Consider the following 20,905-nt stretch of genomic DNA (forward strand, 5'->3'; position numbering starts at 1 on the left):
GGCCCGTACTTACCCTGAAATCGGTGTGACGGTAGTTTCCGTAAGCTTATTCATCACTTACCTTTTTGGGCTCAGTAAGCAAAGTGTTCATTCTAGGGTCACTGATTCATGGATAAGTGTTCTTGAACGTGTAGAATCCCTAATACTTCACTTGCGATTATTGGAAATTGGGACAATTTGGTTACAAACTAAAACATGTGATGAGGAAGACAATTGATTGGTGTAAGAGGGTTGCCTCTCCTCGAAACGAGTCATGAATCGGATTTCGCATTGTAGCCATCGTACGGTGATTCACAAAACAATTTGTCCTCTGTTTTTTTTTCATTTTTTACTTTAAATGTTAAATATTGCTTGTAACGCACGGCGTCGTCCTGAGGTAGGTCACCTTATCTGTCTGCCTAGGTTGAATTTATTATCGTAAGTTTCTATCTCGCAGACGACCTGAGGAAGACGACCGTCTCTCTGTCCCCCCTGAGAATGTTTCCAGATGCATCGGATTATCACGGAGTGTGCTCGTGCAACTTACGTTCAATAGGCATAGTGACAACTTGAATAGTTTCCCTTTGAGGACCCCCTTCGCTACTCAGCTCATCAGTGTCGCCTCCTGGGGACTTATCAAATTCGGAACCTATATTTTGTCATCCTGTAGCCCTCAGTAACTCCGCTACATGGCCCGGTACCTAGCAAGTGGTAAATTTCTAGTGGACGGCTTCCACATCTGACCGAATGAACAACATCATTCCTTACATATTTGCGGGCCTAGCATTTTTTAAAGAAATAATGCTCTGAAAACGCAACTACGAGTAAGCGAAGGTTCTCCTAATGAGATTTAACTTGACCATACTTAACGGAGAACGTTGTGTACTCTCTACCGGGTAAAAATAACCCTTGAAAGTCCGTTCTTGTGACTGCCGCCTTACCTGTCTTAAACGGAGAACGTACTCTCTACCGGGTAAAAATAACCTTTGAAAGTCCATTCTGGTGACTGCCGCCTTACCTGTCTTACTTTTTTCATGATGTGATCACCATGTATAAAACCGTGTCTGTTGGGGGTCAACAGAACATTAGGCTAGATACTGATCTCAAAGTTTCTAAGTGCAAACTAACTGAAACCATCCCAGAAATACAGTGAAAATAATGGGCAATGAAAATGCGACAAGAATGTACATAGACTACTGATAAGAACACTTACAACCAGGCGCCTCCAATACTAAAGTAATGACAGAAATTTGTGAAACTGGGTTAGTTCATTTCACTAAGTAAATAGCACAGTTTAAAATAAAGTTGATCAGTCAGTTCCCCATAAAATTGACCGCGATGCATTTCAGCTGCGTATCGATTACAGTATTTTGCGTATTGCGTTGAAGTATACCGATAAGGATGCCTTACGGCTGATAGAAGACGGTTTAGAGGCAACCATCGGAGTGGAAAATACCGGTGAGCCGTCCATCGTTCATTTTTCTTGGAGTGACGATTTTGGTGCGCCAATGTCTCCGTGAGCTGTCGTGCACTTCAGGGTGTTACTGCTTAGTTTGGAACAATTTTAGCTGGATCGAGGCGGTGGAAAATATTAAGTTACTCATTATTGTATTACGATAAGCTTGTCCAAGTCACAACATACACATGAAATGTGACCAAATTTGGGATGTTTACTTTCGTAAAACATTTTCTTCCTTTCAGGTGAAAAACTGGTTTTGGCAAAGAATGTGAGGAGATGATAACTCTACAAAGTGTAGCTATTCTCTTAGATTTCTTCCATGAAAATTTCAGACGGTACACTTAAAGGCCTCGTTTAGCCTAACGGTGTCGGGTCCAGACTTCACCCCGGAGCTTGAGGAAGTTCTCATAAATGTGCACATGATCCATTTTGAATCAGCGTATGCTTCCGGATTCAGCTCAGTTTCTCTGGAGCTGTGTGTTCAACCAGATGCGGTCCCGAGTTTCTATGTGAACCGTTTGCCTTTCAACGTAAGCATATTTGACCTGATGAATTGACGTCACGTGAATGCACAAGAGAGCCAAGTTGCTAAGTTTAGGCTAGAACGTTAGCTTGTTTAGTAGCGCTTAACTTACAGTGGAAGGCAAGTTGCGGAGATATAACCGTGATCATATCAAGACACACAGATTCTTAAACGTGCAAGGTTACCCACAACAACGTTAAGCTAGGACAAATGTGGTTTACCCTAGCATCCCATCACACCTAATACAGTTAAGGAGAGAGGCATCAAAACACGGAAAGACTTGAAACATTCTATTCTGTTGTTTACCTAAACCGCGTTACTTTGGTTGTGTAAAGATACTCCGTTAACTACCTTTTCCTAGAAACGTTTCTGTCCACTTGCCGCATACCGCAATTTTGGCGGTGAGGCCAAAGGGTTTCCAGTTATATTGTGACCCATGTGCTTACCAGGATGACAAGAAGGACAACATTCAGATGACCTCCTTGGTGTAGCGCAAACTTCAGGGTAGTGCACCTAAACTTCACCGTGTTGATTGCTTTGTGCACGTGTGCTGGGTTTCACAGCGTTAACTACGATTCCGCTGACCAGGTCCTCTTCCATTCTCACACAGAGGTTCTCGTAAATCTAGTAGTTTTGACAAATGCAGATTGATACATAATGACGAGTTAGCACACACAAAAATCCAGCTTACCAAAATCGTCCGTGATATCGTCTGAAACAATGAAACTTCTTTCGTCAAAACAGATTTTGTTGTCAGTTTTGTTAATAGCTTGATTTGAGACTTCGCCATCGGTATAAATGTAACATTAATCCTGGAAAAGCGACTGATGGTCACGGTGGAGAATTAACTAGCACTTGCGAGAGGAACACCCGATGGCTCGAGCGATGACCTAGTAACACCTTGGTTGTGTCGATCGACTGCACCGCCAGTCAGGACTTCCCAGTCAGGTAGCTCTAGAGACGCTTGAAAAGTGCTGGACTGTGATGAACATTATTAATGCTCTATTCATTATTCCTTCGTTTTAATATACCAAGTACTATATACACATCAATTTGAATGCATATGTGTTACTTGTTACGCCGTGAATTTCTATTTTGTTTGATAATGCTCATATACGTGCTGAATTCAACTACTACACTTTGGCGTCGCGATTGGAACAATTCATCATACCTGCCGAAATGGAACCATTAAATTTTAATTCAACTGCGCGAAACGTAAAGGATTATTTGGAATGGTTTGACACATGGTGTCTTGCAAAATCTGATATGGATGATAAGAAACTTACGGCACATTTTCTATATTTTGTTGTCAAGTGGGCGTATAAAGTGAGAAAACTTTCACTATATCCGGAACTTTTATCGATATTTATTATGATGCATTGTAGAAAAATTTCTGCAACACTTCAAACCAATTAATCTCTCAGCAGCCGAAAAACCTAGGTTCAACATGTTGATGCACTCCCCTTTCCAGTCTGTTCTTGATTTTGTATTAGAGCTGCAGACAGGGTTCAACATGTTGACGCACTCCCCTTTCCAGTCAGTTCTTGATTTTGTATTAGAGTTGCAGACACAGGCAGCCAAATGTGACTCTAGTGCCCAACTAGAAGACCAACTGCGTGCTAGATTCATTGCTAATATTCAACTGCCCGAATTACAGCAGAAGCTGCTGCTCTATCCAGATAAAAAGATTTTCAAACTGTTCGGAAAATATGTGAGGAGTACGGAGATGTGAGGCACGTAACGAAAGCTGATGAAGCAGTTTTGTTAAATTATTTTAAAGGAAATAATTCAAGGGTTCAGATAGATAACACATGCAAACCTCTAGCAAGTTTTCGTGTTCCAAATCCATCAACACGTCACTCCACAGATCGAACTCTGACTGACCAGTTCGAAAGTTTGGCAAATATGAATCTTGTGGACGAAATCATTTCAAATGTTCATGTCCACGCAGGCAAGAGAAGTGTTGTATCTGCGAGAAATCGGGATACGTTCAACTTGTCTGTAGGTACAAAATGTTTGCCGCCTAACTTCGGATCCAAATGCCGGACTGAAAGAATGAACTGAAGATATCTCTCCCCTGTATCTATTTTGCCCCAAAATTCTTCACACGGTTTTAGGATTTTGAAAACCGCATCTGCTCAAAACATGATTTCATTGTTGACAGCGCTAGTGTCCAATCCATCATTCCACAGTTAGATCTTACTGCACGTTTCACCTAGTGTTTGCAGACGTTACTACCCACGGTATCACTAGGCATTCTGCACCTCTAATTAGTAGTTGTCCGACCTCTCTGAGATTGTAATTTTTTAGTTTCAAACTCAGGACCATCGATTATTAGACTCAAAGTTTAGCGCTCAATACAAGGTTGTGACTCTACTGACTTCTGTAAGTGGCGGTTAACTCAAACAACTGATACTTGATAATTCCACGGCTTAATGTGGCATGCAAATGTACAAGGTTAAACTCGGACTATGTTTCTTATATTCCATCATTATTATATCTTGTTTACATTGTGGATGGCAGTGATTTCAGACTCGGTAAAAACCGTCTGTCTTTTATAGCATGTACGTCATCCCCAAATAATCGACAAGAAATGCGTTCTGTTTTGGGAGCACTTCAATATCATACTTGTTTTGTTACAAGCGGGATGCGCTTGTTGCTGAATGTAGAGGATATTTCGCCCCCATTTTTCTCCGCCGTAACGTAACAAGACGCAGCAAGAGCGACGTCGATTTCTTGCATTTTACTGTTACCACGAAGGTTCATCCGTTACTCCGGATGATTTATTTTGCTTTGGGGATAGAATTATTCCACCGAATCAGCGAGCGGCTGTTCTGGCAGATATGCACTCCGGTCATCTGGGTGTTGATACAATAAAAATCCTTTGCACGCATCATGCTGGTAGTCAGAACTGAATGCTAGCGTCAAGTATATCGCAAAAAATTGCGTTAAATGTCTACAGATGATTCGTAGCAAATCTTCCAGGTGGTGTCTGTGGCCAGTTACCTTTGAGACATTTCAACGAGTTTATGACGGCTCGTGTGGCCCTTTTCTCCGTAAATGTTATGCTTCAGTTGTTAATGACGCATATTCACGTTGGTATGAAGTTTTTCTATCTACTCCAAGTGCCGAACTCACACCACAAGCACTTAGGAAAGTATTCGGCCGTGAAGGTGTACCAACTGCTTTGGTAACCCCCTTTGTTGTGAATTCACCAGAATGATTGCTCCAGAAGAGGAGGGCAAGTGTACAAACAACAGTCATGCGAGTATGCATTTTACAAAATCTCGCGACCATCAACACCTGTCGGCTAAGATTCTGATTAGTGGAATCCTCGTAGAATTATGGGTAATCATCAACATGTGTGGCTGCCAGAGACACCGGATTTGTTGCATACTTGTGAAACCACTTATATTCCTGATCGACTATATCGTCACACTGCCTTAAACTTTAAGTAAGGTGGGAAACTTAAGCATATTTCACAAGACAATCAGAGGTTTGCCAGAATATTCCTTCTCTTCTTAGTAAACGACATCCATACATGTCTGTATTTTTTAAGACCAAATCCTTAATGGGTTACATGACGTGTTCCGTTTTCACATTTACAAGTGAGGGCATTGAGGGCAAGTGAGGGCACAATGCGCAGAATAGAGTGAGGATACTCGTAGGCGGTGACGAGCTTCTGTTGCAGCGTGGTTTTTGTTTAATTGTTTGTAAAAAAGAAGCCGAAAAATGTGGAACAAAACTTACGAACGAATTGGCCACCTGGGAAGAATGGGGAGCACTTCACATATATGTATGGTGTGAAACATTAGCAACCGTTGCGCCTGCCATTATTTTGAGCGTAAGTTAGGCAACACGACAAAGTTAATGTTAGATTTTTTGCCTCTAAATATTCCCAATTTGTTTTTTATGGCAGCCTACTCACTTGGTATACTATTTAGCGAGTGACCAGTTGCCGCCCTGACCACACGGCATGAAGACAAACTCGGACGACCCAGTTTGTTGTACCCCGTATTCCAGTTTCTGATTGAAGAATATAGCATGCCCGCTAAAAAAACCCACCGGAATGCCTAGCCAGCTAACATGGACCAAAAACACCCGCTGATAATAAACAGGTGCGCTGCTCATCGGTCGGACGTCCGAAGGAATGGCAAAGCACCCACTCTGCCAAGTGGAACGGCTAACAGTTGAATCTCTCATTTTTTATGTTTCCAGACCACTGAATGTGCTGCACTAGGATGCCTTATGTTTCGGTCAATAGGATATTCGAGATAGCGCGATACACGTATATTCGTAATGCACTACTCGTAAAGGTGCCTAAAATTCTGCGACAGCCCGCGACCGCTTTTTGCTCTTCGTGGGACTCATCAGTGAGACGCAGTCTCCGAGTTTCCGTCAACCTTGTGTTCTAGCTAAATCCAGATTACACAAATTCGACTTGTAAACTTATCTGCAGTTGACGGGAGACTCCCATCTAACCTGGCTGGATCTCTCGCTTAAGAAGTACTTTGTTGGTTGTGTACGTGGACCAAATACCGCTAGCTGGCAAGGTACAAACGATTTCACAACAAGTCCATTCGAAAGAAACTAGGAGTTCTAACGCAACTCTAAGCTGATGATACGGTTAAGGGAGGGCACTGTAAGTTTAATATTCTAACAGACAACTCTAAATGATCGGATTGAGGGAGATGAATACTGCTTATGCTGAAGCGGATCCGCGGCCCAAACTGAGGTTGTTTGGGATAGTGAACTTCAAAATATTGACAAAATGTGTCTCTTATCTTCTGATGACATCTGAGTACTTAATTTCGATTTTTAATTTCTAAACTAGAAGACAGTTACCCTAGATTCAGTTGTATCTGTCATCATTATATGGTCAAGTCGTAATAAAAGTGTGATGCATAACTAAACCAGATGAAACAAATTTCAATGGGTCTAGTAACATCAGCTTTGAAATTTTTAGACATGATTTCACCTATTCAGAGCTTATTCAGAGTTTGTGGTTTTGATCAGCTGGTGGAAGTCTCTTCTCACATAAACACATGAATGGAACTCTGAGAAATAACTTTGAAGTTGGTTAAATTAGGTCATAATGACATGCCAAAATCTGATGAAAATGTTACATAAATGATGATTCCTTTACTGAATCAAAAAGTATCCCCTGTTGCACTTGAATTTGCAACTTGACGTCAATCTGTAGCGTACGCGTCCTGGTCACAGCATTTCATTCGACAGCCAAATCGTTCCTAGGCGAAAAAGAACATTACGGCTGTCATCCTCAGGCGTACCTAGATAGAGTGAATATATAGAGCGAATGCTGGGAAACGCAGCCAATTTTCACCTCGAGGTTTTTACAATTATTCAAGAAGGCACACAAATGAGGTTTTTGTACTGCCTTAGGAGACATAAACCAGGAAAGGCGTCATTTAGGATATCATAAATGATATATTCAGAGGAATCTGTCACGAAAACCAAATTGATTGGCAGAGGAGTGGATTTCTCGAGGGCGTTAGTTAATTTATCAATCGTGGTTTCATCTTGTAAGTTAGATCATTCAATGCTGAGACGCAGAGAAACACTCTACAGCAACTTTATTCTCATTGAAAACCATCCAAAGCATGCTTTTCATGAATCCAAATGTCAAATCGAAATTCCGGCCTGCTGAATTGACTCTAAACTAAAGAAACTACGGGTAACACAGAAGTGGTAATAGCTCAAAAGGACCATGAACCTCCTCCCAGTTGAGAAATCATCCATCACTAATTCTTTCAGCATAGACCATTTGATGTGGTATGCATTCTACAAGTACGAATGAGGCTAATCTCTAAGGGGGAGTTGCCGCCCCGGCTGACTAACACCTCTTGAACGAAAGTTTCACTTGTCACCTTATCCGGGGGGTCACGAGATCTCATATCTCAGGAAATTCATGAGGCGCGCATTGCTAACTGCTTCCAACCAAGTTTAAACAGGTGTATGCTCCTTCTTGGTTTTGCACCACGAACTGGCTTTCCTTGCAGACCGAATTCTTTAATGAACTTTCTAAATCTCCCCATGCTTTCAACAATTTAATTAATCTAATCTACGCTTCGGAGCACAACGTTTGTCCTACCTATCAAATGATTTTCACGAACCCTTGGGACTCGCAGGAATCACGTGATAATAAGACACCTGTCCATTATAGGGACGCACGCATTTAGCAACTCTAACTTACTTAAGAGTGTTGGTTGTTCGTACCCTTTAAATAGAACAAATGGGAAACCTCAAAATTAAAATCGTCAAAGAAGGCTTTTCTTTCAGCTTGGGTAAAATCGCATCTGAATATGGAGGTTCTTTTTCAAAAATTGAATCACGCATATTATGAGGCTTACTCAAAGGAATCATCAATAAAACCGGAAATGAGGAAAAAGAGTAATCACAGTGACCATTGCGGGACCCTGAAACTGCGAAGCATCAAACCAAAATATTGCCATGGAACCTTGAGATTCAACCAGTCTGAAGGTACGTTGATCAGTAGTCGTAGGCAGCCTTGGGTCAAGGACAAACAATGGCCCTAAAAATACAGCGCACTCACTTGCTTGTCTGCAGCTGAGCTGTTGTGTTCCTTGTGGGATGCTGTTTTCTCCGACACTAGACACTGTAGTGGGGAGAGAAGTCAGTTATATCGGAGATGCCTTTAGTTCCCAATGATTCCCAAAACAAATGAGGACTATGCCAAAGGTTGGATTGCGTTGAATCTAATTGAGTATGGAAATGAATATCTCCAAACGCTACTTACCCGTGTTATCCTTTAAGTCAACTAGAGTTGAGGAAAGTGGCAAGCTATAATGATGCGCAGCTACAGTGGAGCTATTCATCTTTCTGGATAGTATAAATAAAAACACCACCCGGAGATAGGTAACGTCCAAACTAAAAGGTTAGAAATGACATGGGCACCAACAAACGGGTTCAGGAAGTCGGCGGACACGAAATATTGCTCAAATATTTGTTTTATACATATTGTCCTGGGTAAGGAAGATTCAAGAAGGACAGACTAAGGATTATTTCCTCGAAACATGTTGGTCTCACTCAAACGGAATATGCGCCTTAGCGCATCAACTGTAGATTGAGCTAGGCCTATTAGATTCGTTCCAGTCTGCGAAAACCACTGAATTGGACCACATGAAAATAGTCCTCGGTTTTCCCCGTGTTCCCCTTAATTGCATCCAATGGAACATCCGATCCCCCAATGAAATTGAAACTTTAAATGTAAATATTACTCCACCTCAGATGAGATTCCCGTGTTTAGGTCAAACGTCTCTTGACCAGTATTTTGTCAAATCTAACGGGAGTTTGAGAAACCAGAGGCAAAGATTTAAGGGGTCGTTCTGCCAATCATTGAATTTCTGAGAATAATTGAAAAATCCACACGTATAGAGCGATGAACCCTTTCACGTATTGTTGTAGAGGACTCAGCGACCTCGCCGTTATCTGAAGTGTGCATTGATCAATACTGCCAGAATGAATGTTAGTCAGGAGAGCATTGGTTGCAAAGTATGTGAAAAGCTCTAGAAGCTTTGCGAATCTCATTTTATTCGTATAAGTTAAGGTGCCACCCATTCCTCAATCAGTCGATGCAGATCGAGATACGAGGTTGGCTAGCCTCCCAAGCAGCGGAAGTTCAAAGCACAGCTCGAGTTTTATTTATTAGCATATTGCTCATATTAGTAGATAGATGGAACAACCCAATTTAAAAAAAAGGATTTTATTCGGCCATTAAGATGAATGTATTCTGAAAATCCAGAAGGCGACGTTTGTCTCTTTCATCCAACTTCAAATAACTGAGAGGCTTGGTTCATGTGGCTGTGGGGTGTTTCAAACTCGTTTGTTTTCACCGATGTACAAAAGATTCTTTGGCACTTCGGAAACATTCTTCGACATGCTAAAAGTAGCCTATCATGATAGAAAACTGGCCACTGTCGTTTGTCTCTTACGTGGAAGTAGCTAATGAAGATGAATATTTCCTGGAGTTGAGGCCTAGTTAGGTGCATTCAACCTGAAAACAGACTTCTATTTATCTCAAAACTGTCGCATCGAAGTAGTATTCCAACTAACTTCGATAGCCTCTTACACTTTATAAGTTACTTGAGCTCTCACTCATTGGGAAAATACGGAATGCTCATTTTTTAAGAGACCATCCAATGGGAACTTGGTCACATGTCCCTTAGATTTTTGAGTGTATCAGCTCTTTTGATGAACGAATGGAAAAAGGTGACCTAGCGAAATTTACCTGCCACTAGGCTCTTCAAAGATGCGCTGTTCGTAGAGTCTACTATACATAGTTATGATGAAATCTTTTCTACTCAGCCTGATCTCTATATCCCAAAGTGGCATATCGATTGCTTCAAAACTCACGAAGTTCGCCTAACATGGGTACCATGATCCGAATGTCAGTGTGGTGTCCGTGGACGTGGTCCACTCTGTTCACCCGTAACTGTTTTGGCTATACCCTCTATTTCATTGCAGTTGAATCCCGACCAGGTAAAATACCGCCATAACGAATAAGTTTGGCATCAAAAGACTTCAGAAGGACAAAAAGCTTATTTGCAGCACGATAAGCCTTAAAAGTGTCAACCTCCCCGGAAGAAGAATCACCTAATTTAGTGTGCTTCTCATGGTGAATCAGCTGTAAAATTGCTGTACGGATGAGTTTAACTTTCCCATGGTGGACAGCTTCGTCAAGCTCTTCCTCAGAACAGAGTTTGCTGCAAAGTCATCTTCATCACACGTTCTTACTAGGTTCACTCGGGTCTGATCACGGTGATGCCACGCACTCTGATACCTATGTTGCTACGATGACGTTACGGTTCGACTTGTGATTGGACTTGCACAGGGTATGGTGCGATCACAGTCACAGCGATCTGGCCAGCCTGCTTATTCACCGTAGCAATCTTGCACTCACCAACGCTATGTAGCGTGAGTCCATCGCTTGAGTAAACGTAATATGTGATTGGTTCTTAGACTCTGATCGTATCGGTTAATCCTGGTTTCGCCGTCAGATGACTTGCAGTTGATCTAGCGCACTTCCATTGTGCTTGAGACAGGAACTAGTGCGTTTCCTGCAGCGGCATAGAAATGTGTGACGATCCGGTTCATTCAGCGTGTCCAGTGACCTTGGTACAAAAAGTGATGTGATTACTACTCAACAAAACCCTGGGCGGGTTAAGGCAGACGGGGAACTTATATCAGGTTGGACAGCATGTGCCTAACAAAACGCTTCACTCGAGCACGTGAATTACAGTATACCACAAATCTTACCCGGGTCGGCATCAATAAAACAAGAATGTCCTCTAACAGTTTCTGTATACGGTGTACTACCTGGGTGCATGCGCTCTTGTTACGCTCAATCCACTTGCTTATTTCTTTTCCTCTGTCTACGTAGTTCGAAGTACGAGGCGCATTCTAACCTAATCTGAAGTAGAGTTAACATAGCAACATAAATCAAGCGGGAAATAGTTATCTAGATTGAACCGCATTCCAGAATCTTCGAAGCATACAAATGTTTCGTCCTGAGTTAGCAGTTTCGGACACCTTGTCGTGGGACCACATGACTGTCGAATGTTTGATTATGGTTTGGCTGTTATTAATGTTAATTTTTGACTGTTTTTTGGCACTGTCGATTAGTGGTAAGCTGATTAACTGAGAATGTCTGTGGGTGGAAACTGCGAAAATAGCTGCGAAACCCCAAATCCAAGGAAGACACCAGGAGAGGAAATCTTTAATCACGATCTACGAAAGCGATAGATTTCATCACGACCAAAGAAAATTCGTGATGTCGTAATAGTGGTCTTGCGCGGGAATACAACCTCTGAAAATTACAGCTTTCTGGCTTGAGCTCCCAATACGATTAGCGTTCAGTTGTTCACTTGTCCTCTATTGCTCGCGGTCGTTTTTATAGCAGTGCACAGTTTGAAGTGTTTGAGCGCGATACCGATCAGTTCGACAAACTGCGCTCCTACAGAGGAGCGCGGACACCTGAACACTCTTGAGGTTTACGTCATACCATTTTGTATCCAGGATAATCTAACTTAAAGACTCAGGTGTCTAAGGAGAGTTTCGCTAGAAATGTCTAGTTATCTTAATAAGAAGTGGCGAAGTAACCACATGCCTTCGTGGAAATAAAAAATATTCTGTATCTCTTGACGGCACACGTTCCTTTGGAATGTGAAATAAGGATAACTCAAGGCTATGCTGTAACTCTCACTCGTAGCACTATTCAGCCGCATGTGTCGCCCAAAATCTGCTCCATCTGTTAGCGGCAACGATATTCAGAATATTGCAGTATCTTTCTGACTTTCTTATTATTGGTGGGCGAAAGTTCAGGGCCATTTCTCCTTGTATCTCATCCGGCCTTGTCCGACAAAATTTGGATGAAATTTCCGAACTTAAGCCTACCTAATGAATCCCAAGAACTGGGATGCCGATAGTAGACTGTATAGATGTTAGATCGAGCTTCTGATTAGTATTTACTACCTCTGTCTTAAAACCCGTCAGGTACAATCAAAGTTGACCGGTTTTTCTTAGAGGTTTGTCGATGACAAGCAGATATGAGGCACGGAGAATGGTTCATACCATGCCATATGACCGTGTTGACTCAATGGAACTTTCTGGATTATTGATCAACCTAGAGCTGAATGATGATGTGTTCACATATGCGGTTAGAGCACAGCTGCTTAATTTGGACACCCAGTAATGAGAGACAAGTCATGCCATTCATTAACTTTGGTGTTGCTACTCGCTGTGGCAACGAAAAAGTCCAGTGATCGTCGTGTGGGATTTCGAAGATATTGCAGATGAGAAAGAACTGGGTGCCGATAGTAGACTGCATAGATGTTAGATCGAGCTTCTGATTAGTATTTACTACCTCTGTCTTAAAACCCGTCAGGTACAATCAAAGTTGACCGGTTTTTCTTAGAGGTTTGTCGATGACAAGCAGATATGAGGCACGGAGAATGGTTCATACCATGCCATATGACCGTGTTGACTCAATGGAACTTTCTGGATTATTGATCAACCTAGAGCTGAATGATGATGTGTTCACATATGCGGTTAGAGCACAGCTGCTTAATTTGGACACCCAGTAATGAGAGACAAGTCATGCCATTCATTAACTTTGGTGTTGCTACTCGCTGTGGCAACGAAAAAGTCCAGTGATCGTCGTGTGGGATTTCGAAGATATTGCAGATGAGAGGGAGACAATAAGTGCCCCACTGTAAGTGGAATTATGGCCATCCTGTGACAGTCATCCAGCGCCGTGTGCCACAACCTCTCGATCAATTTTCTAGTGAATTTGGTGCAATGTCCTTTGGCATTACCCTAGATTCTGTTGTATCTGTCACCATTATATGGTCGAGTCGAGTGGTCATCCTTTAAGTGGGAAGCATAACTAAACCAGATAAATGAAATGCAAATGTGTCCGGTTCTGTCAGCCTTGAGATTAATAGACCATATTCCACCTATTTCGAGCATGGTGCCGGAATTCTGTTTTCACATAAACACATGAATGGAACGCTGAGAAATAACTTTGAAGTTGGTTAAATAAGGTCGGAATGAGATGCCAAATTTTGTTGAAAAGAGACAAAAATCTGATGCTAATTCAAAATGTATCTTCTGTCGCACTTGAATTTACAACTTGATGTCAATCTGTAGCGTACGAGTGCTGTTCACACCATTTGTTCTACAGTTTAATCGTTGCTGCTCAAAACGGAACACCACGGCTGTTATTCTCATGTGTAATTAGAGCGAATGATGGGTAGTGCAGCCAGGCGATTTCCACCTCGGGGGTTTCACAATTACTCAGGAAGGCACACAAATGAGGTTTTTGTACTGCCAAAAAATATATAAACCAGGGAATGCATTTTCTGGTTTATCAATCGTGATTTCGTCTTGTAAGTTAGATCAATCGATGCTGAAAGCTGAAAAAGGCTCTCCAAGAAATTTATTCCCAGTGAAAACCATCCACAGTATGCATTTCATAAATCCAAATGTCAAATCGAAATTTCGACCTGCTAACTTGAGTCCATACTAAGGAAACTATGGATAACACAGAAAGAATAATAGCTCAAAAGGTCCATGAACCTCCAAGCTGAGAAATCATCCATCATCAGTTCTCTCAACATGGACCATTCGATGTGATATGCATTGTACATGTACGAATGAGGCTAATATCTAAGGGGGAGTTATCACCCCAGCTGACTAGCACCTCTTGACTGAAAGCTCCACTTGTCACTTATTACCCGAGAGGTCGCGAGATCTCAGATCTCAGTACATTAATGAAGGTCGAATTGCCCTTGGGACTTGCAGGCATCACGTGATAATGACACACATATCCATTATGGGGACGAACTCATTTACCAACTCTGTAACTTACTAGAGAGTGATGGCTGTTCGTACCCTTCAAATAGAACAAAAATTGGGAAACCAACTTTTCGTGAAAACCATACACCCTCAGAATGGTACGATTTATAATTTGCCAACAGTGGCAGACCCGTACCGCTATGAAAATGGCAAACACCATAGATGGCAGTGACTCTTAACGCAGATGGATACCTAGAAGTTGAAACCAGCAAAGATTGGCTTTCTTTGCATTGGGTAACAGTGCATCTGAATATAGAGTTCTTTTTTCAAAAATTGCACCACCCACATTATTTTGGGTTTGTTCAAAGAAACGGTTTAATAAACCGGAATTGAGGAAACAGAGTACTCACAGTGATCATTGCGGAACCCTGAACCCGCAAAGCCTCAGGCAACATTCTTGTCTTGAATCCTTGAGACTCAACATGGAGGGGTTCCAATTACTCATAATCCACTAATCCAAAAGATACGTTTGCCTAGCAAAGTACCAGAAATGCCGGTTAGACCGGTTGGGTCCCCTCCACCCCTTGTAGAAGCGATTGTGCTTGAAGTTTTGAGGTGATATTAAACTACACATGAAGTGTTTTCAAGTGCCGCATTTCACTATTTGTCTTCCAGGAGGACAGTCTGTGTCACACATTCTATGACGACCGGAAGGGATCACTGAATACCAAACGCTAACTACGTAATTTTGCTGAAATTTTTTTGAAACGTACCCTATTAGTTCGCCCTGTTTGAGCCCCATCAGGTAGGGGTAGAGTGTGAGTTATCACAAGCCTTGTATTGCACCTGCACATCAAAATATAGTTGGCCACAGAACTAAATTACGTTACATTGAAGTTTACGAGAGACTCAGCTGGGCATAAGCTGAACCTTCGATTGACCACACGCTTTAACTAAAAGTACTGCGGAAAATCCGCCTCGCGATTTACTTCGGATGATTTCGGAGATATCGAATTAAGTTTGTTGCCACAACTTTAATACTTAACGTAAAGCACGAATTCAACTCAATTCTAATTGTTGAATATGAAGCCAACATAACCCAAGCTTTTGTACTCATACGTTCCATGACGGAGGAATATGAACAGGTTGTAGATGGATGCAGCCACGAATCAGCGACAAAAGAAAGTTTTTCCAAATGTTGGAAGGCATTTAGGATGTTGGGATTGCTGAATTCATTTCTTCCCTCAAAACGTCAGGGAGGACATCCTGAGTTCACGTCAAACTGGCCAACACCGAGCCACATTTCAGCCATGTGAAAATATGAGAGGAGACATCACTGATCCAGTCATCAGGTAAGGTTCGGGTTTACACATTTACCGAGGTTGCACTGGCGGTATCACAGAAGTCAAGCACAAGCAACACCAGAAATTACTTTAATTCTACCCAATACACGACCCATTTCGATATAAAACCGGTTTGGAGATCCGCTTGAATGTTCCAGGGTAGGCAGTTTATCCGGACCATATGCTTTTGTGTTAGTTGGTCCCCTAGTGTAAATTGTTTTGGGGACACAGTATAAGGTATCCTTTTGATGAAAGCACATACGTTGTTTTGAGGACACAGTATAATGGCATTCATCCTGATAAGGTATCCTTTTGATGAAAGCACATACTTAGGGATTTCCGATTGAACAAGTGGTTTCAAACAAGATCAACAGCGATGTAAGCTGGCCCTTCTTATGTTCGTCACGGACTTGGAAACTTGCAGACAACCTGGCAACAATGAAATCAAATGAGACAAATTTTTCCACACTTTTCGAAACGCGTCAATCATGAGCCCAACTTACGAGTGTTTGCTCCGTATTCACCCTCTTCTTGCCGAAAATAATCTTCGAAGGACCAAATACAAAAATCAGTTAGGAGAGTTTGAGTCTTGCTAAGGTTCTTTCAAGAATGGCGCATGTAAAATTTATCGTACAAAATCAACAAACTTCAAATACATCCAACAGGCGCCACAGTTACTTGGAAACCAATATGCTTGTCTGTTTCGCCCTTCATGGGGTGCATCAGCTAAGGGTAACACCCCTGAGTTTCTTTCACACTTATACTCTACTTGAAGCCAAACTACACAAACATCAGAAACGAGAGGTTCAACTGAATTACAGGTAGTGTCCTCTCAAAATCGATTTGGTATGCAAGTGAGTGTATAAGTCGAATTTGGTGTAATTTGAGTTCATGTGGAACATAAGTTTGACAGAAACCCTGGGAGTTCGCCTACCTGGTGAAACCCAAGCTGTGTAACTCAAGTATCGTACCAAGCGAAACCTGGGGCGGCTTGGTGCAGCACACTTAGTTGTCCGCGACCATCACGAATGAGAGATTCACCTGGGTTTCAGGTGCCTTCCATCATAACCACATTCGTATGCAAATGAGTTTATACATTAGGGGGCAATACGTTCAGTCAGATGAATCCAGTCCCTGGTCGGTCTGACAGTGTGAGTCACAAGTTAATACCAGGACATAGTGAGCAGGATAATAAAGTGAGTTGCCGTCTTTTTGCAGATCCCGGGGCTCTCTCCGAATATCTGATAGTTCCTTTAGGGTTATTGTACTGCCGTTTGTTCCTCAATATTCGCAGGAATTAGCCAGGAGGATCATCACGAGACTGAGGCAAGGAATGAACACTCTGGGGAGGATTGCTGCAATACGTACTGAAAATTCCCCTGGGTTGTTTAATACCAGTGTGTTGACAATTGCGGCATTATTATTATTATTATTTTTACGATCACCGCCAAAGGACACTCCCAGTACGCCGATTGTTCTCACTTAATTTCCTTGGATATATCCGGCTACTGACTAACCAATGAGTAAGTAGTAGCTTTCATGATTTCAGTCATTAGGAAGCATTCATACGTGCAACACACGTGATAAATAAACTGCCATTTGAAATGACTCCATCATCCTCCATGTTCTTGAATGTCCAAAGGAAGGAAAAACAGATATTTCCAACTACAATTATATGAATTTATGATTAAATTACCCCAGGTGATTTAGTCGGTCATACCTCACGTTCAGAGATAGAGTTGTTTCAAAAAAACTGTAGGTCACGATTCACCAAGAATAGAAAATTGAATTTCAAGGCCGGTAGGCTTTCAAATGAATCTTGAAATGAATCTTTGGACTATTCCATCCTGCTTTATTTGTAGATCGAGCGTGCAGTTCAATGATGAACTCATGCAGACATCACGTTGTCTGTAGATAAAGGCATACTCCGTAGACCTGGTTGCTGTTGTGCTTGTGCATCAGCTCCGTACTGATTGTTTGATAAATTAGCTGTAGCAGCATGAGATGCTGAGATGACAGGTCAGTTCGAGCTAAACGGATTACCAGGCACCGAAAGAGTATCGTTATATCTATGCAACTACCTTTGTGCTGAATTCTCTTAATATCTGAATAAAGAAGCGAAGGCTGGGGACTGAAATACCTCCTATGGAAAAGAATCAAAAGGACAACTAAAATCAATAAAATAAACCAACTTGTCGAGCTCTCAACTGCCGGTGTGGCTGGAAAGAATAGACAGGTGGTATGAAGTGTGCAGATGGAGATGAGCTAGCGCAATTCTCTATAATTTTTTCAAGGAAATAAGTGACATTGGTCCTGTGTTTTGTTGGTCACCCATTACTTCATTTGGCAGTTAACAGGGTTTTGATTTAACTCTGGAACAGTGCATCCCAATCCCTTATTAAGGACATTTGAAAATATTATGTGGTGAAGACTCTCAGCCGCAGTCACGGAACGTTCTTCTGAAAATCATCAGCTTGTTTGTCCCGAACAGATGGCATTTTCGACTTTTTAGGTACCGCAACTCTCACCCAAGACTTCACTCAAACTTGCCATCAATTTCATACGAGATCCTGAAAGTCAAGCACTCGAAACGTTAAGGTTTACTATTCCGAATCATCCAATTCTTTTCATGCTATCTTACCAGCCAAGAGGGGCAGCGCAATCCGAGTTGGACCTTAGAATCACACTGTGCTTTGTGCTGGAATCCCAACTTAACTGGCAAAGGAGAAATTCACAATTTCTTCGGATTCTCTTAGTTATTTGCCAGTCTTCCAGTAGGACTTCGAATCCTAACTTCTGAAGCATCGAAAATGGCCAAGTTTTCATATGCCAAGGAAAGAAATCAGACTCTTTGAAAGCCTGCAGATAAGAAATTTAAACTTTATTACAGGGCCTCATCAGATGCTCTAACCTGGCCATTTAAAGAATTGAAGCTTCTGCTCCCACAAGTTTCAATGATTTCATGGAGATTTCATTTACCCTTGACATATAATTTGGTGAAAAGTTCAGGAGGGTCTGCACCGGTTTTCCAGAAGGATAAGGAATTATGTCACCAGGAGACACAGAACAAGGTGTGATAAGTATGCCGTCTATTGGATGAGCCATCAAAAAACAGGTAAACGGTCGTCGTTAGTCGCTGGCAAATCAGATTATGCCAAGGGGACTAACATCATCGAGAACATTTATGCAGAAATATGTCCCTTTGTATGTTCTGCCAAGAAGAACACAGTCGTCAACGGAAGCCTTATGGATGGTGAACGTCCATGACCGACGCACACTGCATACACCGCAGGGCCTGGAGACGAATAAGACGCTCGACCTACGGCAAGTGTACACCACAAGAGTGTCAACACCGAGTTCTACGTGAGCGATGACTTCGTACATATTCACAGTGACTTGTTGTCTGCATGTCTGACTATTTGCAGTACACAACCAACGTGGAATTCCGTCCTTCCGCTACAGTAGTTTACAGGTAATGCTTGCCATGTACTCAGTTACACTATATGATAAATAGTCTTATGAGATTGAACTCCAAGTTTGCGCTTATGACCAGAAGGAAAACGTAGGGCAAAGGTTACAGGACGCTGAAAAGTAGCTGAACTCAGCGAACCACACCAGATATTTTTCTCTTGGTGAACTTAGCATGGTCACCACGACAAAATATCAGTTTATCCGTCGAAAGCCCCACAGAGATTAGTGTTCGTGGGTGATGCTGACAGACAGCCTTGGATCGAGGTCAAACAATGGCCCTAATAATACAGCGCGAGGCCGTTGTATTTTTCGCACTCACTTGTTTGTCCGCAGCTAAGCTGTTGAGGTCCTTGTGGGCTGCTATTTTCTTCGTCACTAGCCACTGCAGCGGGGAGAGGTCAGATATAACAGAGATGCCTTTAGTTTTCAATGAGTCCCAAAACAAATGAGGACTAAAACATAGGTGAAAGCATTATTGGATTGCGTTAAACCTAGATAGGTCTGGAAAAGCATATCTCCAACCGCTACTTACCCGTGTTATCCTCTAAATCAACTTGAGTTGAGAAAAGTGGCAATGCATAATGATGTGCAGCTACAGTGGAGCTATTCATCTTTCTGGATAGTATAAATAAAAACACAACCCGGAGATAGGTAACGTCCAAACTAAAAGGTTAGAAATGACATGGGCACCAACAAACGGGTTCAGGAAGTCGGCGGACACGAAATATTGCTCAAATATTTGTTTTATACATATTGTCCTGGGTAAGGAAGATTCAAGAAGGACAGACTAAGGATTATTTCCTCGAAACAGGTTGGTCTCACTCAAACGAAACATGCGCCTTAGCGCATCAACTGTAGATTGAGCTAGGTCTATTAGATTCGTTCCAGTCTGCGAAAACCACTGAATTGGACCACATGAAAATAGTCCTCGGTTTTCCCCATGTTCCCCTTAATTGCATCCAATGGAACATCCGATCCCCCAATGAAATTGAAACTTTAAATGTAAATATTACTCCACCTCAGATGAGATTCCCGTGTTTAGGTCAAACGTCTCTTGACCAGTATTTTGTCAAATCTAACGGGAGTTTGAGAAACCAGAGGCAAAGATTTAAGGGGTCGTTCTGCCAATCATTGAATTTCTGAGAATAATTTAAAAATCCACACGTATAGAGCGATGAATCCTTTCACGTATTGTTGTAGAGGACTCACCGACCTCGCCGTTATCTGAAGTGTGCATTGATCAATACTGCCAGAATGAATGTTAGTCCGGCGAGCAGTGATTGCAAAGTATGTGAAAGGCTTTAGAAACTTTGGGAATTACATTTTATTAGTATGAGTTGAGGTGCCACTATTCCTCTATCAGTCGCTGCAGATCGAGTTATTCGAGGTTGGCTAACCCCCCGAGCATCGAAAGTTCAGAGCACAGCCTAACTTTCCTTCATGAGCATGTTGCTCATATTAGTGGATAGGTGGAACAATCCAATTGTTTTTAAAAAAATGGATTTTATCCGACCATTAAGATGAATGTACTCTGAAAATCTAGAAAGCAATGTATATCTCTTTCATCCGGCTAGGAAAATCTGACAGGCCTGGTTCACGAGGCTGTGGGGTGTTTCATACTCCTTTCTTTCCAGAAGTGTACAACGTTTCTTCGGCACTTCAGCAACGTTCCTCGTCATGCACCAAAACAGTGGCCTACGGTAATAGATGACCGGCCACTGTCATTTGTCTCTTACATATAAGTAGCTAATTAAGACGAATCTTCCTTGGAGTTGAAGCTTGGTTAGTAGCATT

General features: G+C 42.0%; 2 protein-coding genes across 2 annotated transcripts in view; one reads left to right on the top strand and one right to left on the bottom strand.

The window, feature by feature from the left end:
- The window catches only part of T265_00181 (hypothetical protein), a gene marked incomplete at both ends in the record, with an annotated part of 57,172 nt that overhangs the window by 11,598 nt on the left and 24,669 nt on the right, over positions 1-20,905 (top strand). The window contains 2 exons of the mRNA XM_009163889.1: positions 1,771-1,968; positions 3,529-3,672. Coding sequence (XP_009162153.1) covers positions 1,771-1,968; positions 3,529-3,672 — 342 coding nt within the window. The remainder of the gene's footprint in view (positions 1-1,770; positions 1,969-3,528; positions 3,673-20,905) is intronic.
- T265_00180 (hypothetical protein) overlaps positions 1-20,905 on the bottom strand; it is a gene marked incomplete at both ends in the record, with an annotated part of 40,687 nt that overhangs the window by 6,185 nt on the left and 13,597 nt on the right. The window contains 2 exons of the mRNA XM_009163888.1: positions 8,536-8,598; positions 19,644-19,726. Of these exons, the coding sequence (XP_009162152.1) occupies positions 8,536-8,598; positions 19,644-19,726 (146 nt within the window). The remainder of the gene's footprint in view (positions 1-8,535; positions 8,599-19,643; positions 19,727-20,905) is intronic.

Source organism: Opisthorchis viverrini (genome assembly GCF_000715545.1).
Source record: "Opisthorchis viverrini unplaced genomic scaffold opera_v5_2, whole genome shotgun sequence".
Lineage (NCBI taxonomy): Eukaryota > Metazoa > Platyhelminthes > Trematoda > Opisthorchiida > Opisthorchiidae > Opisthorchis > Opisthorchis viverrini.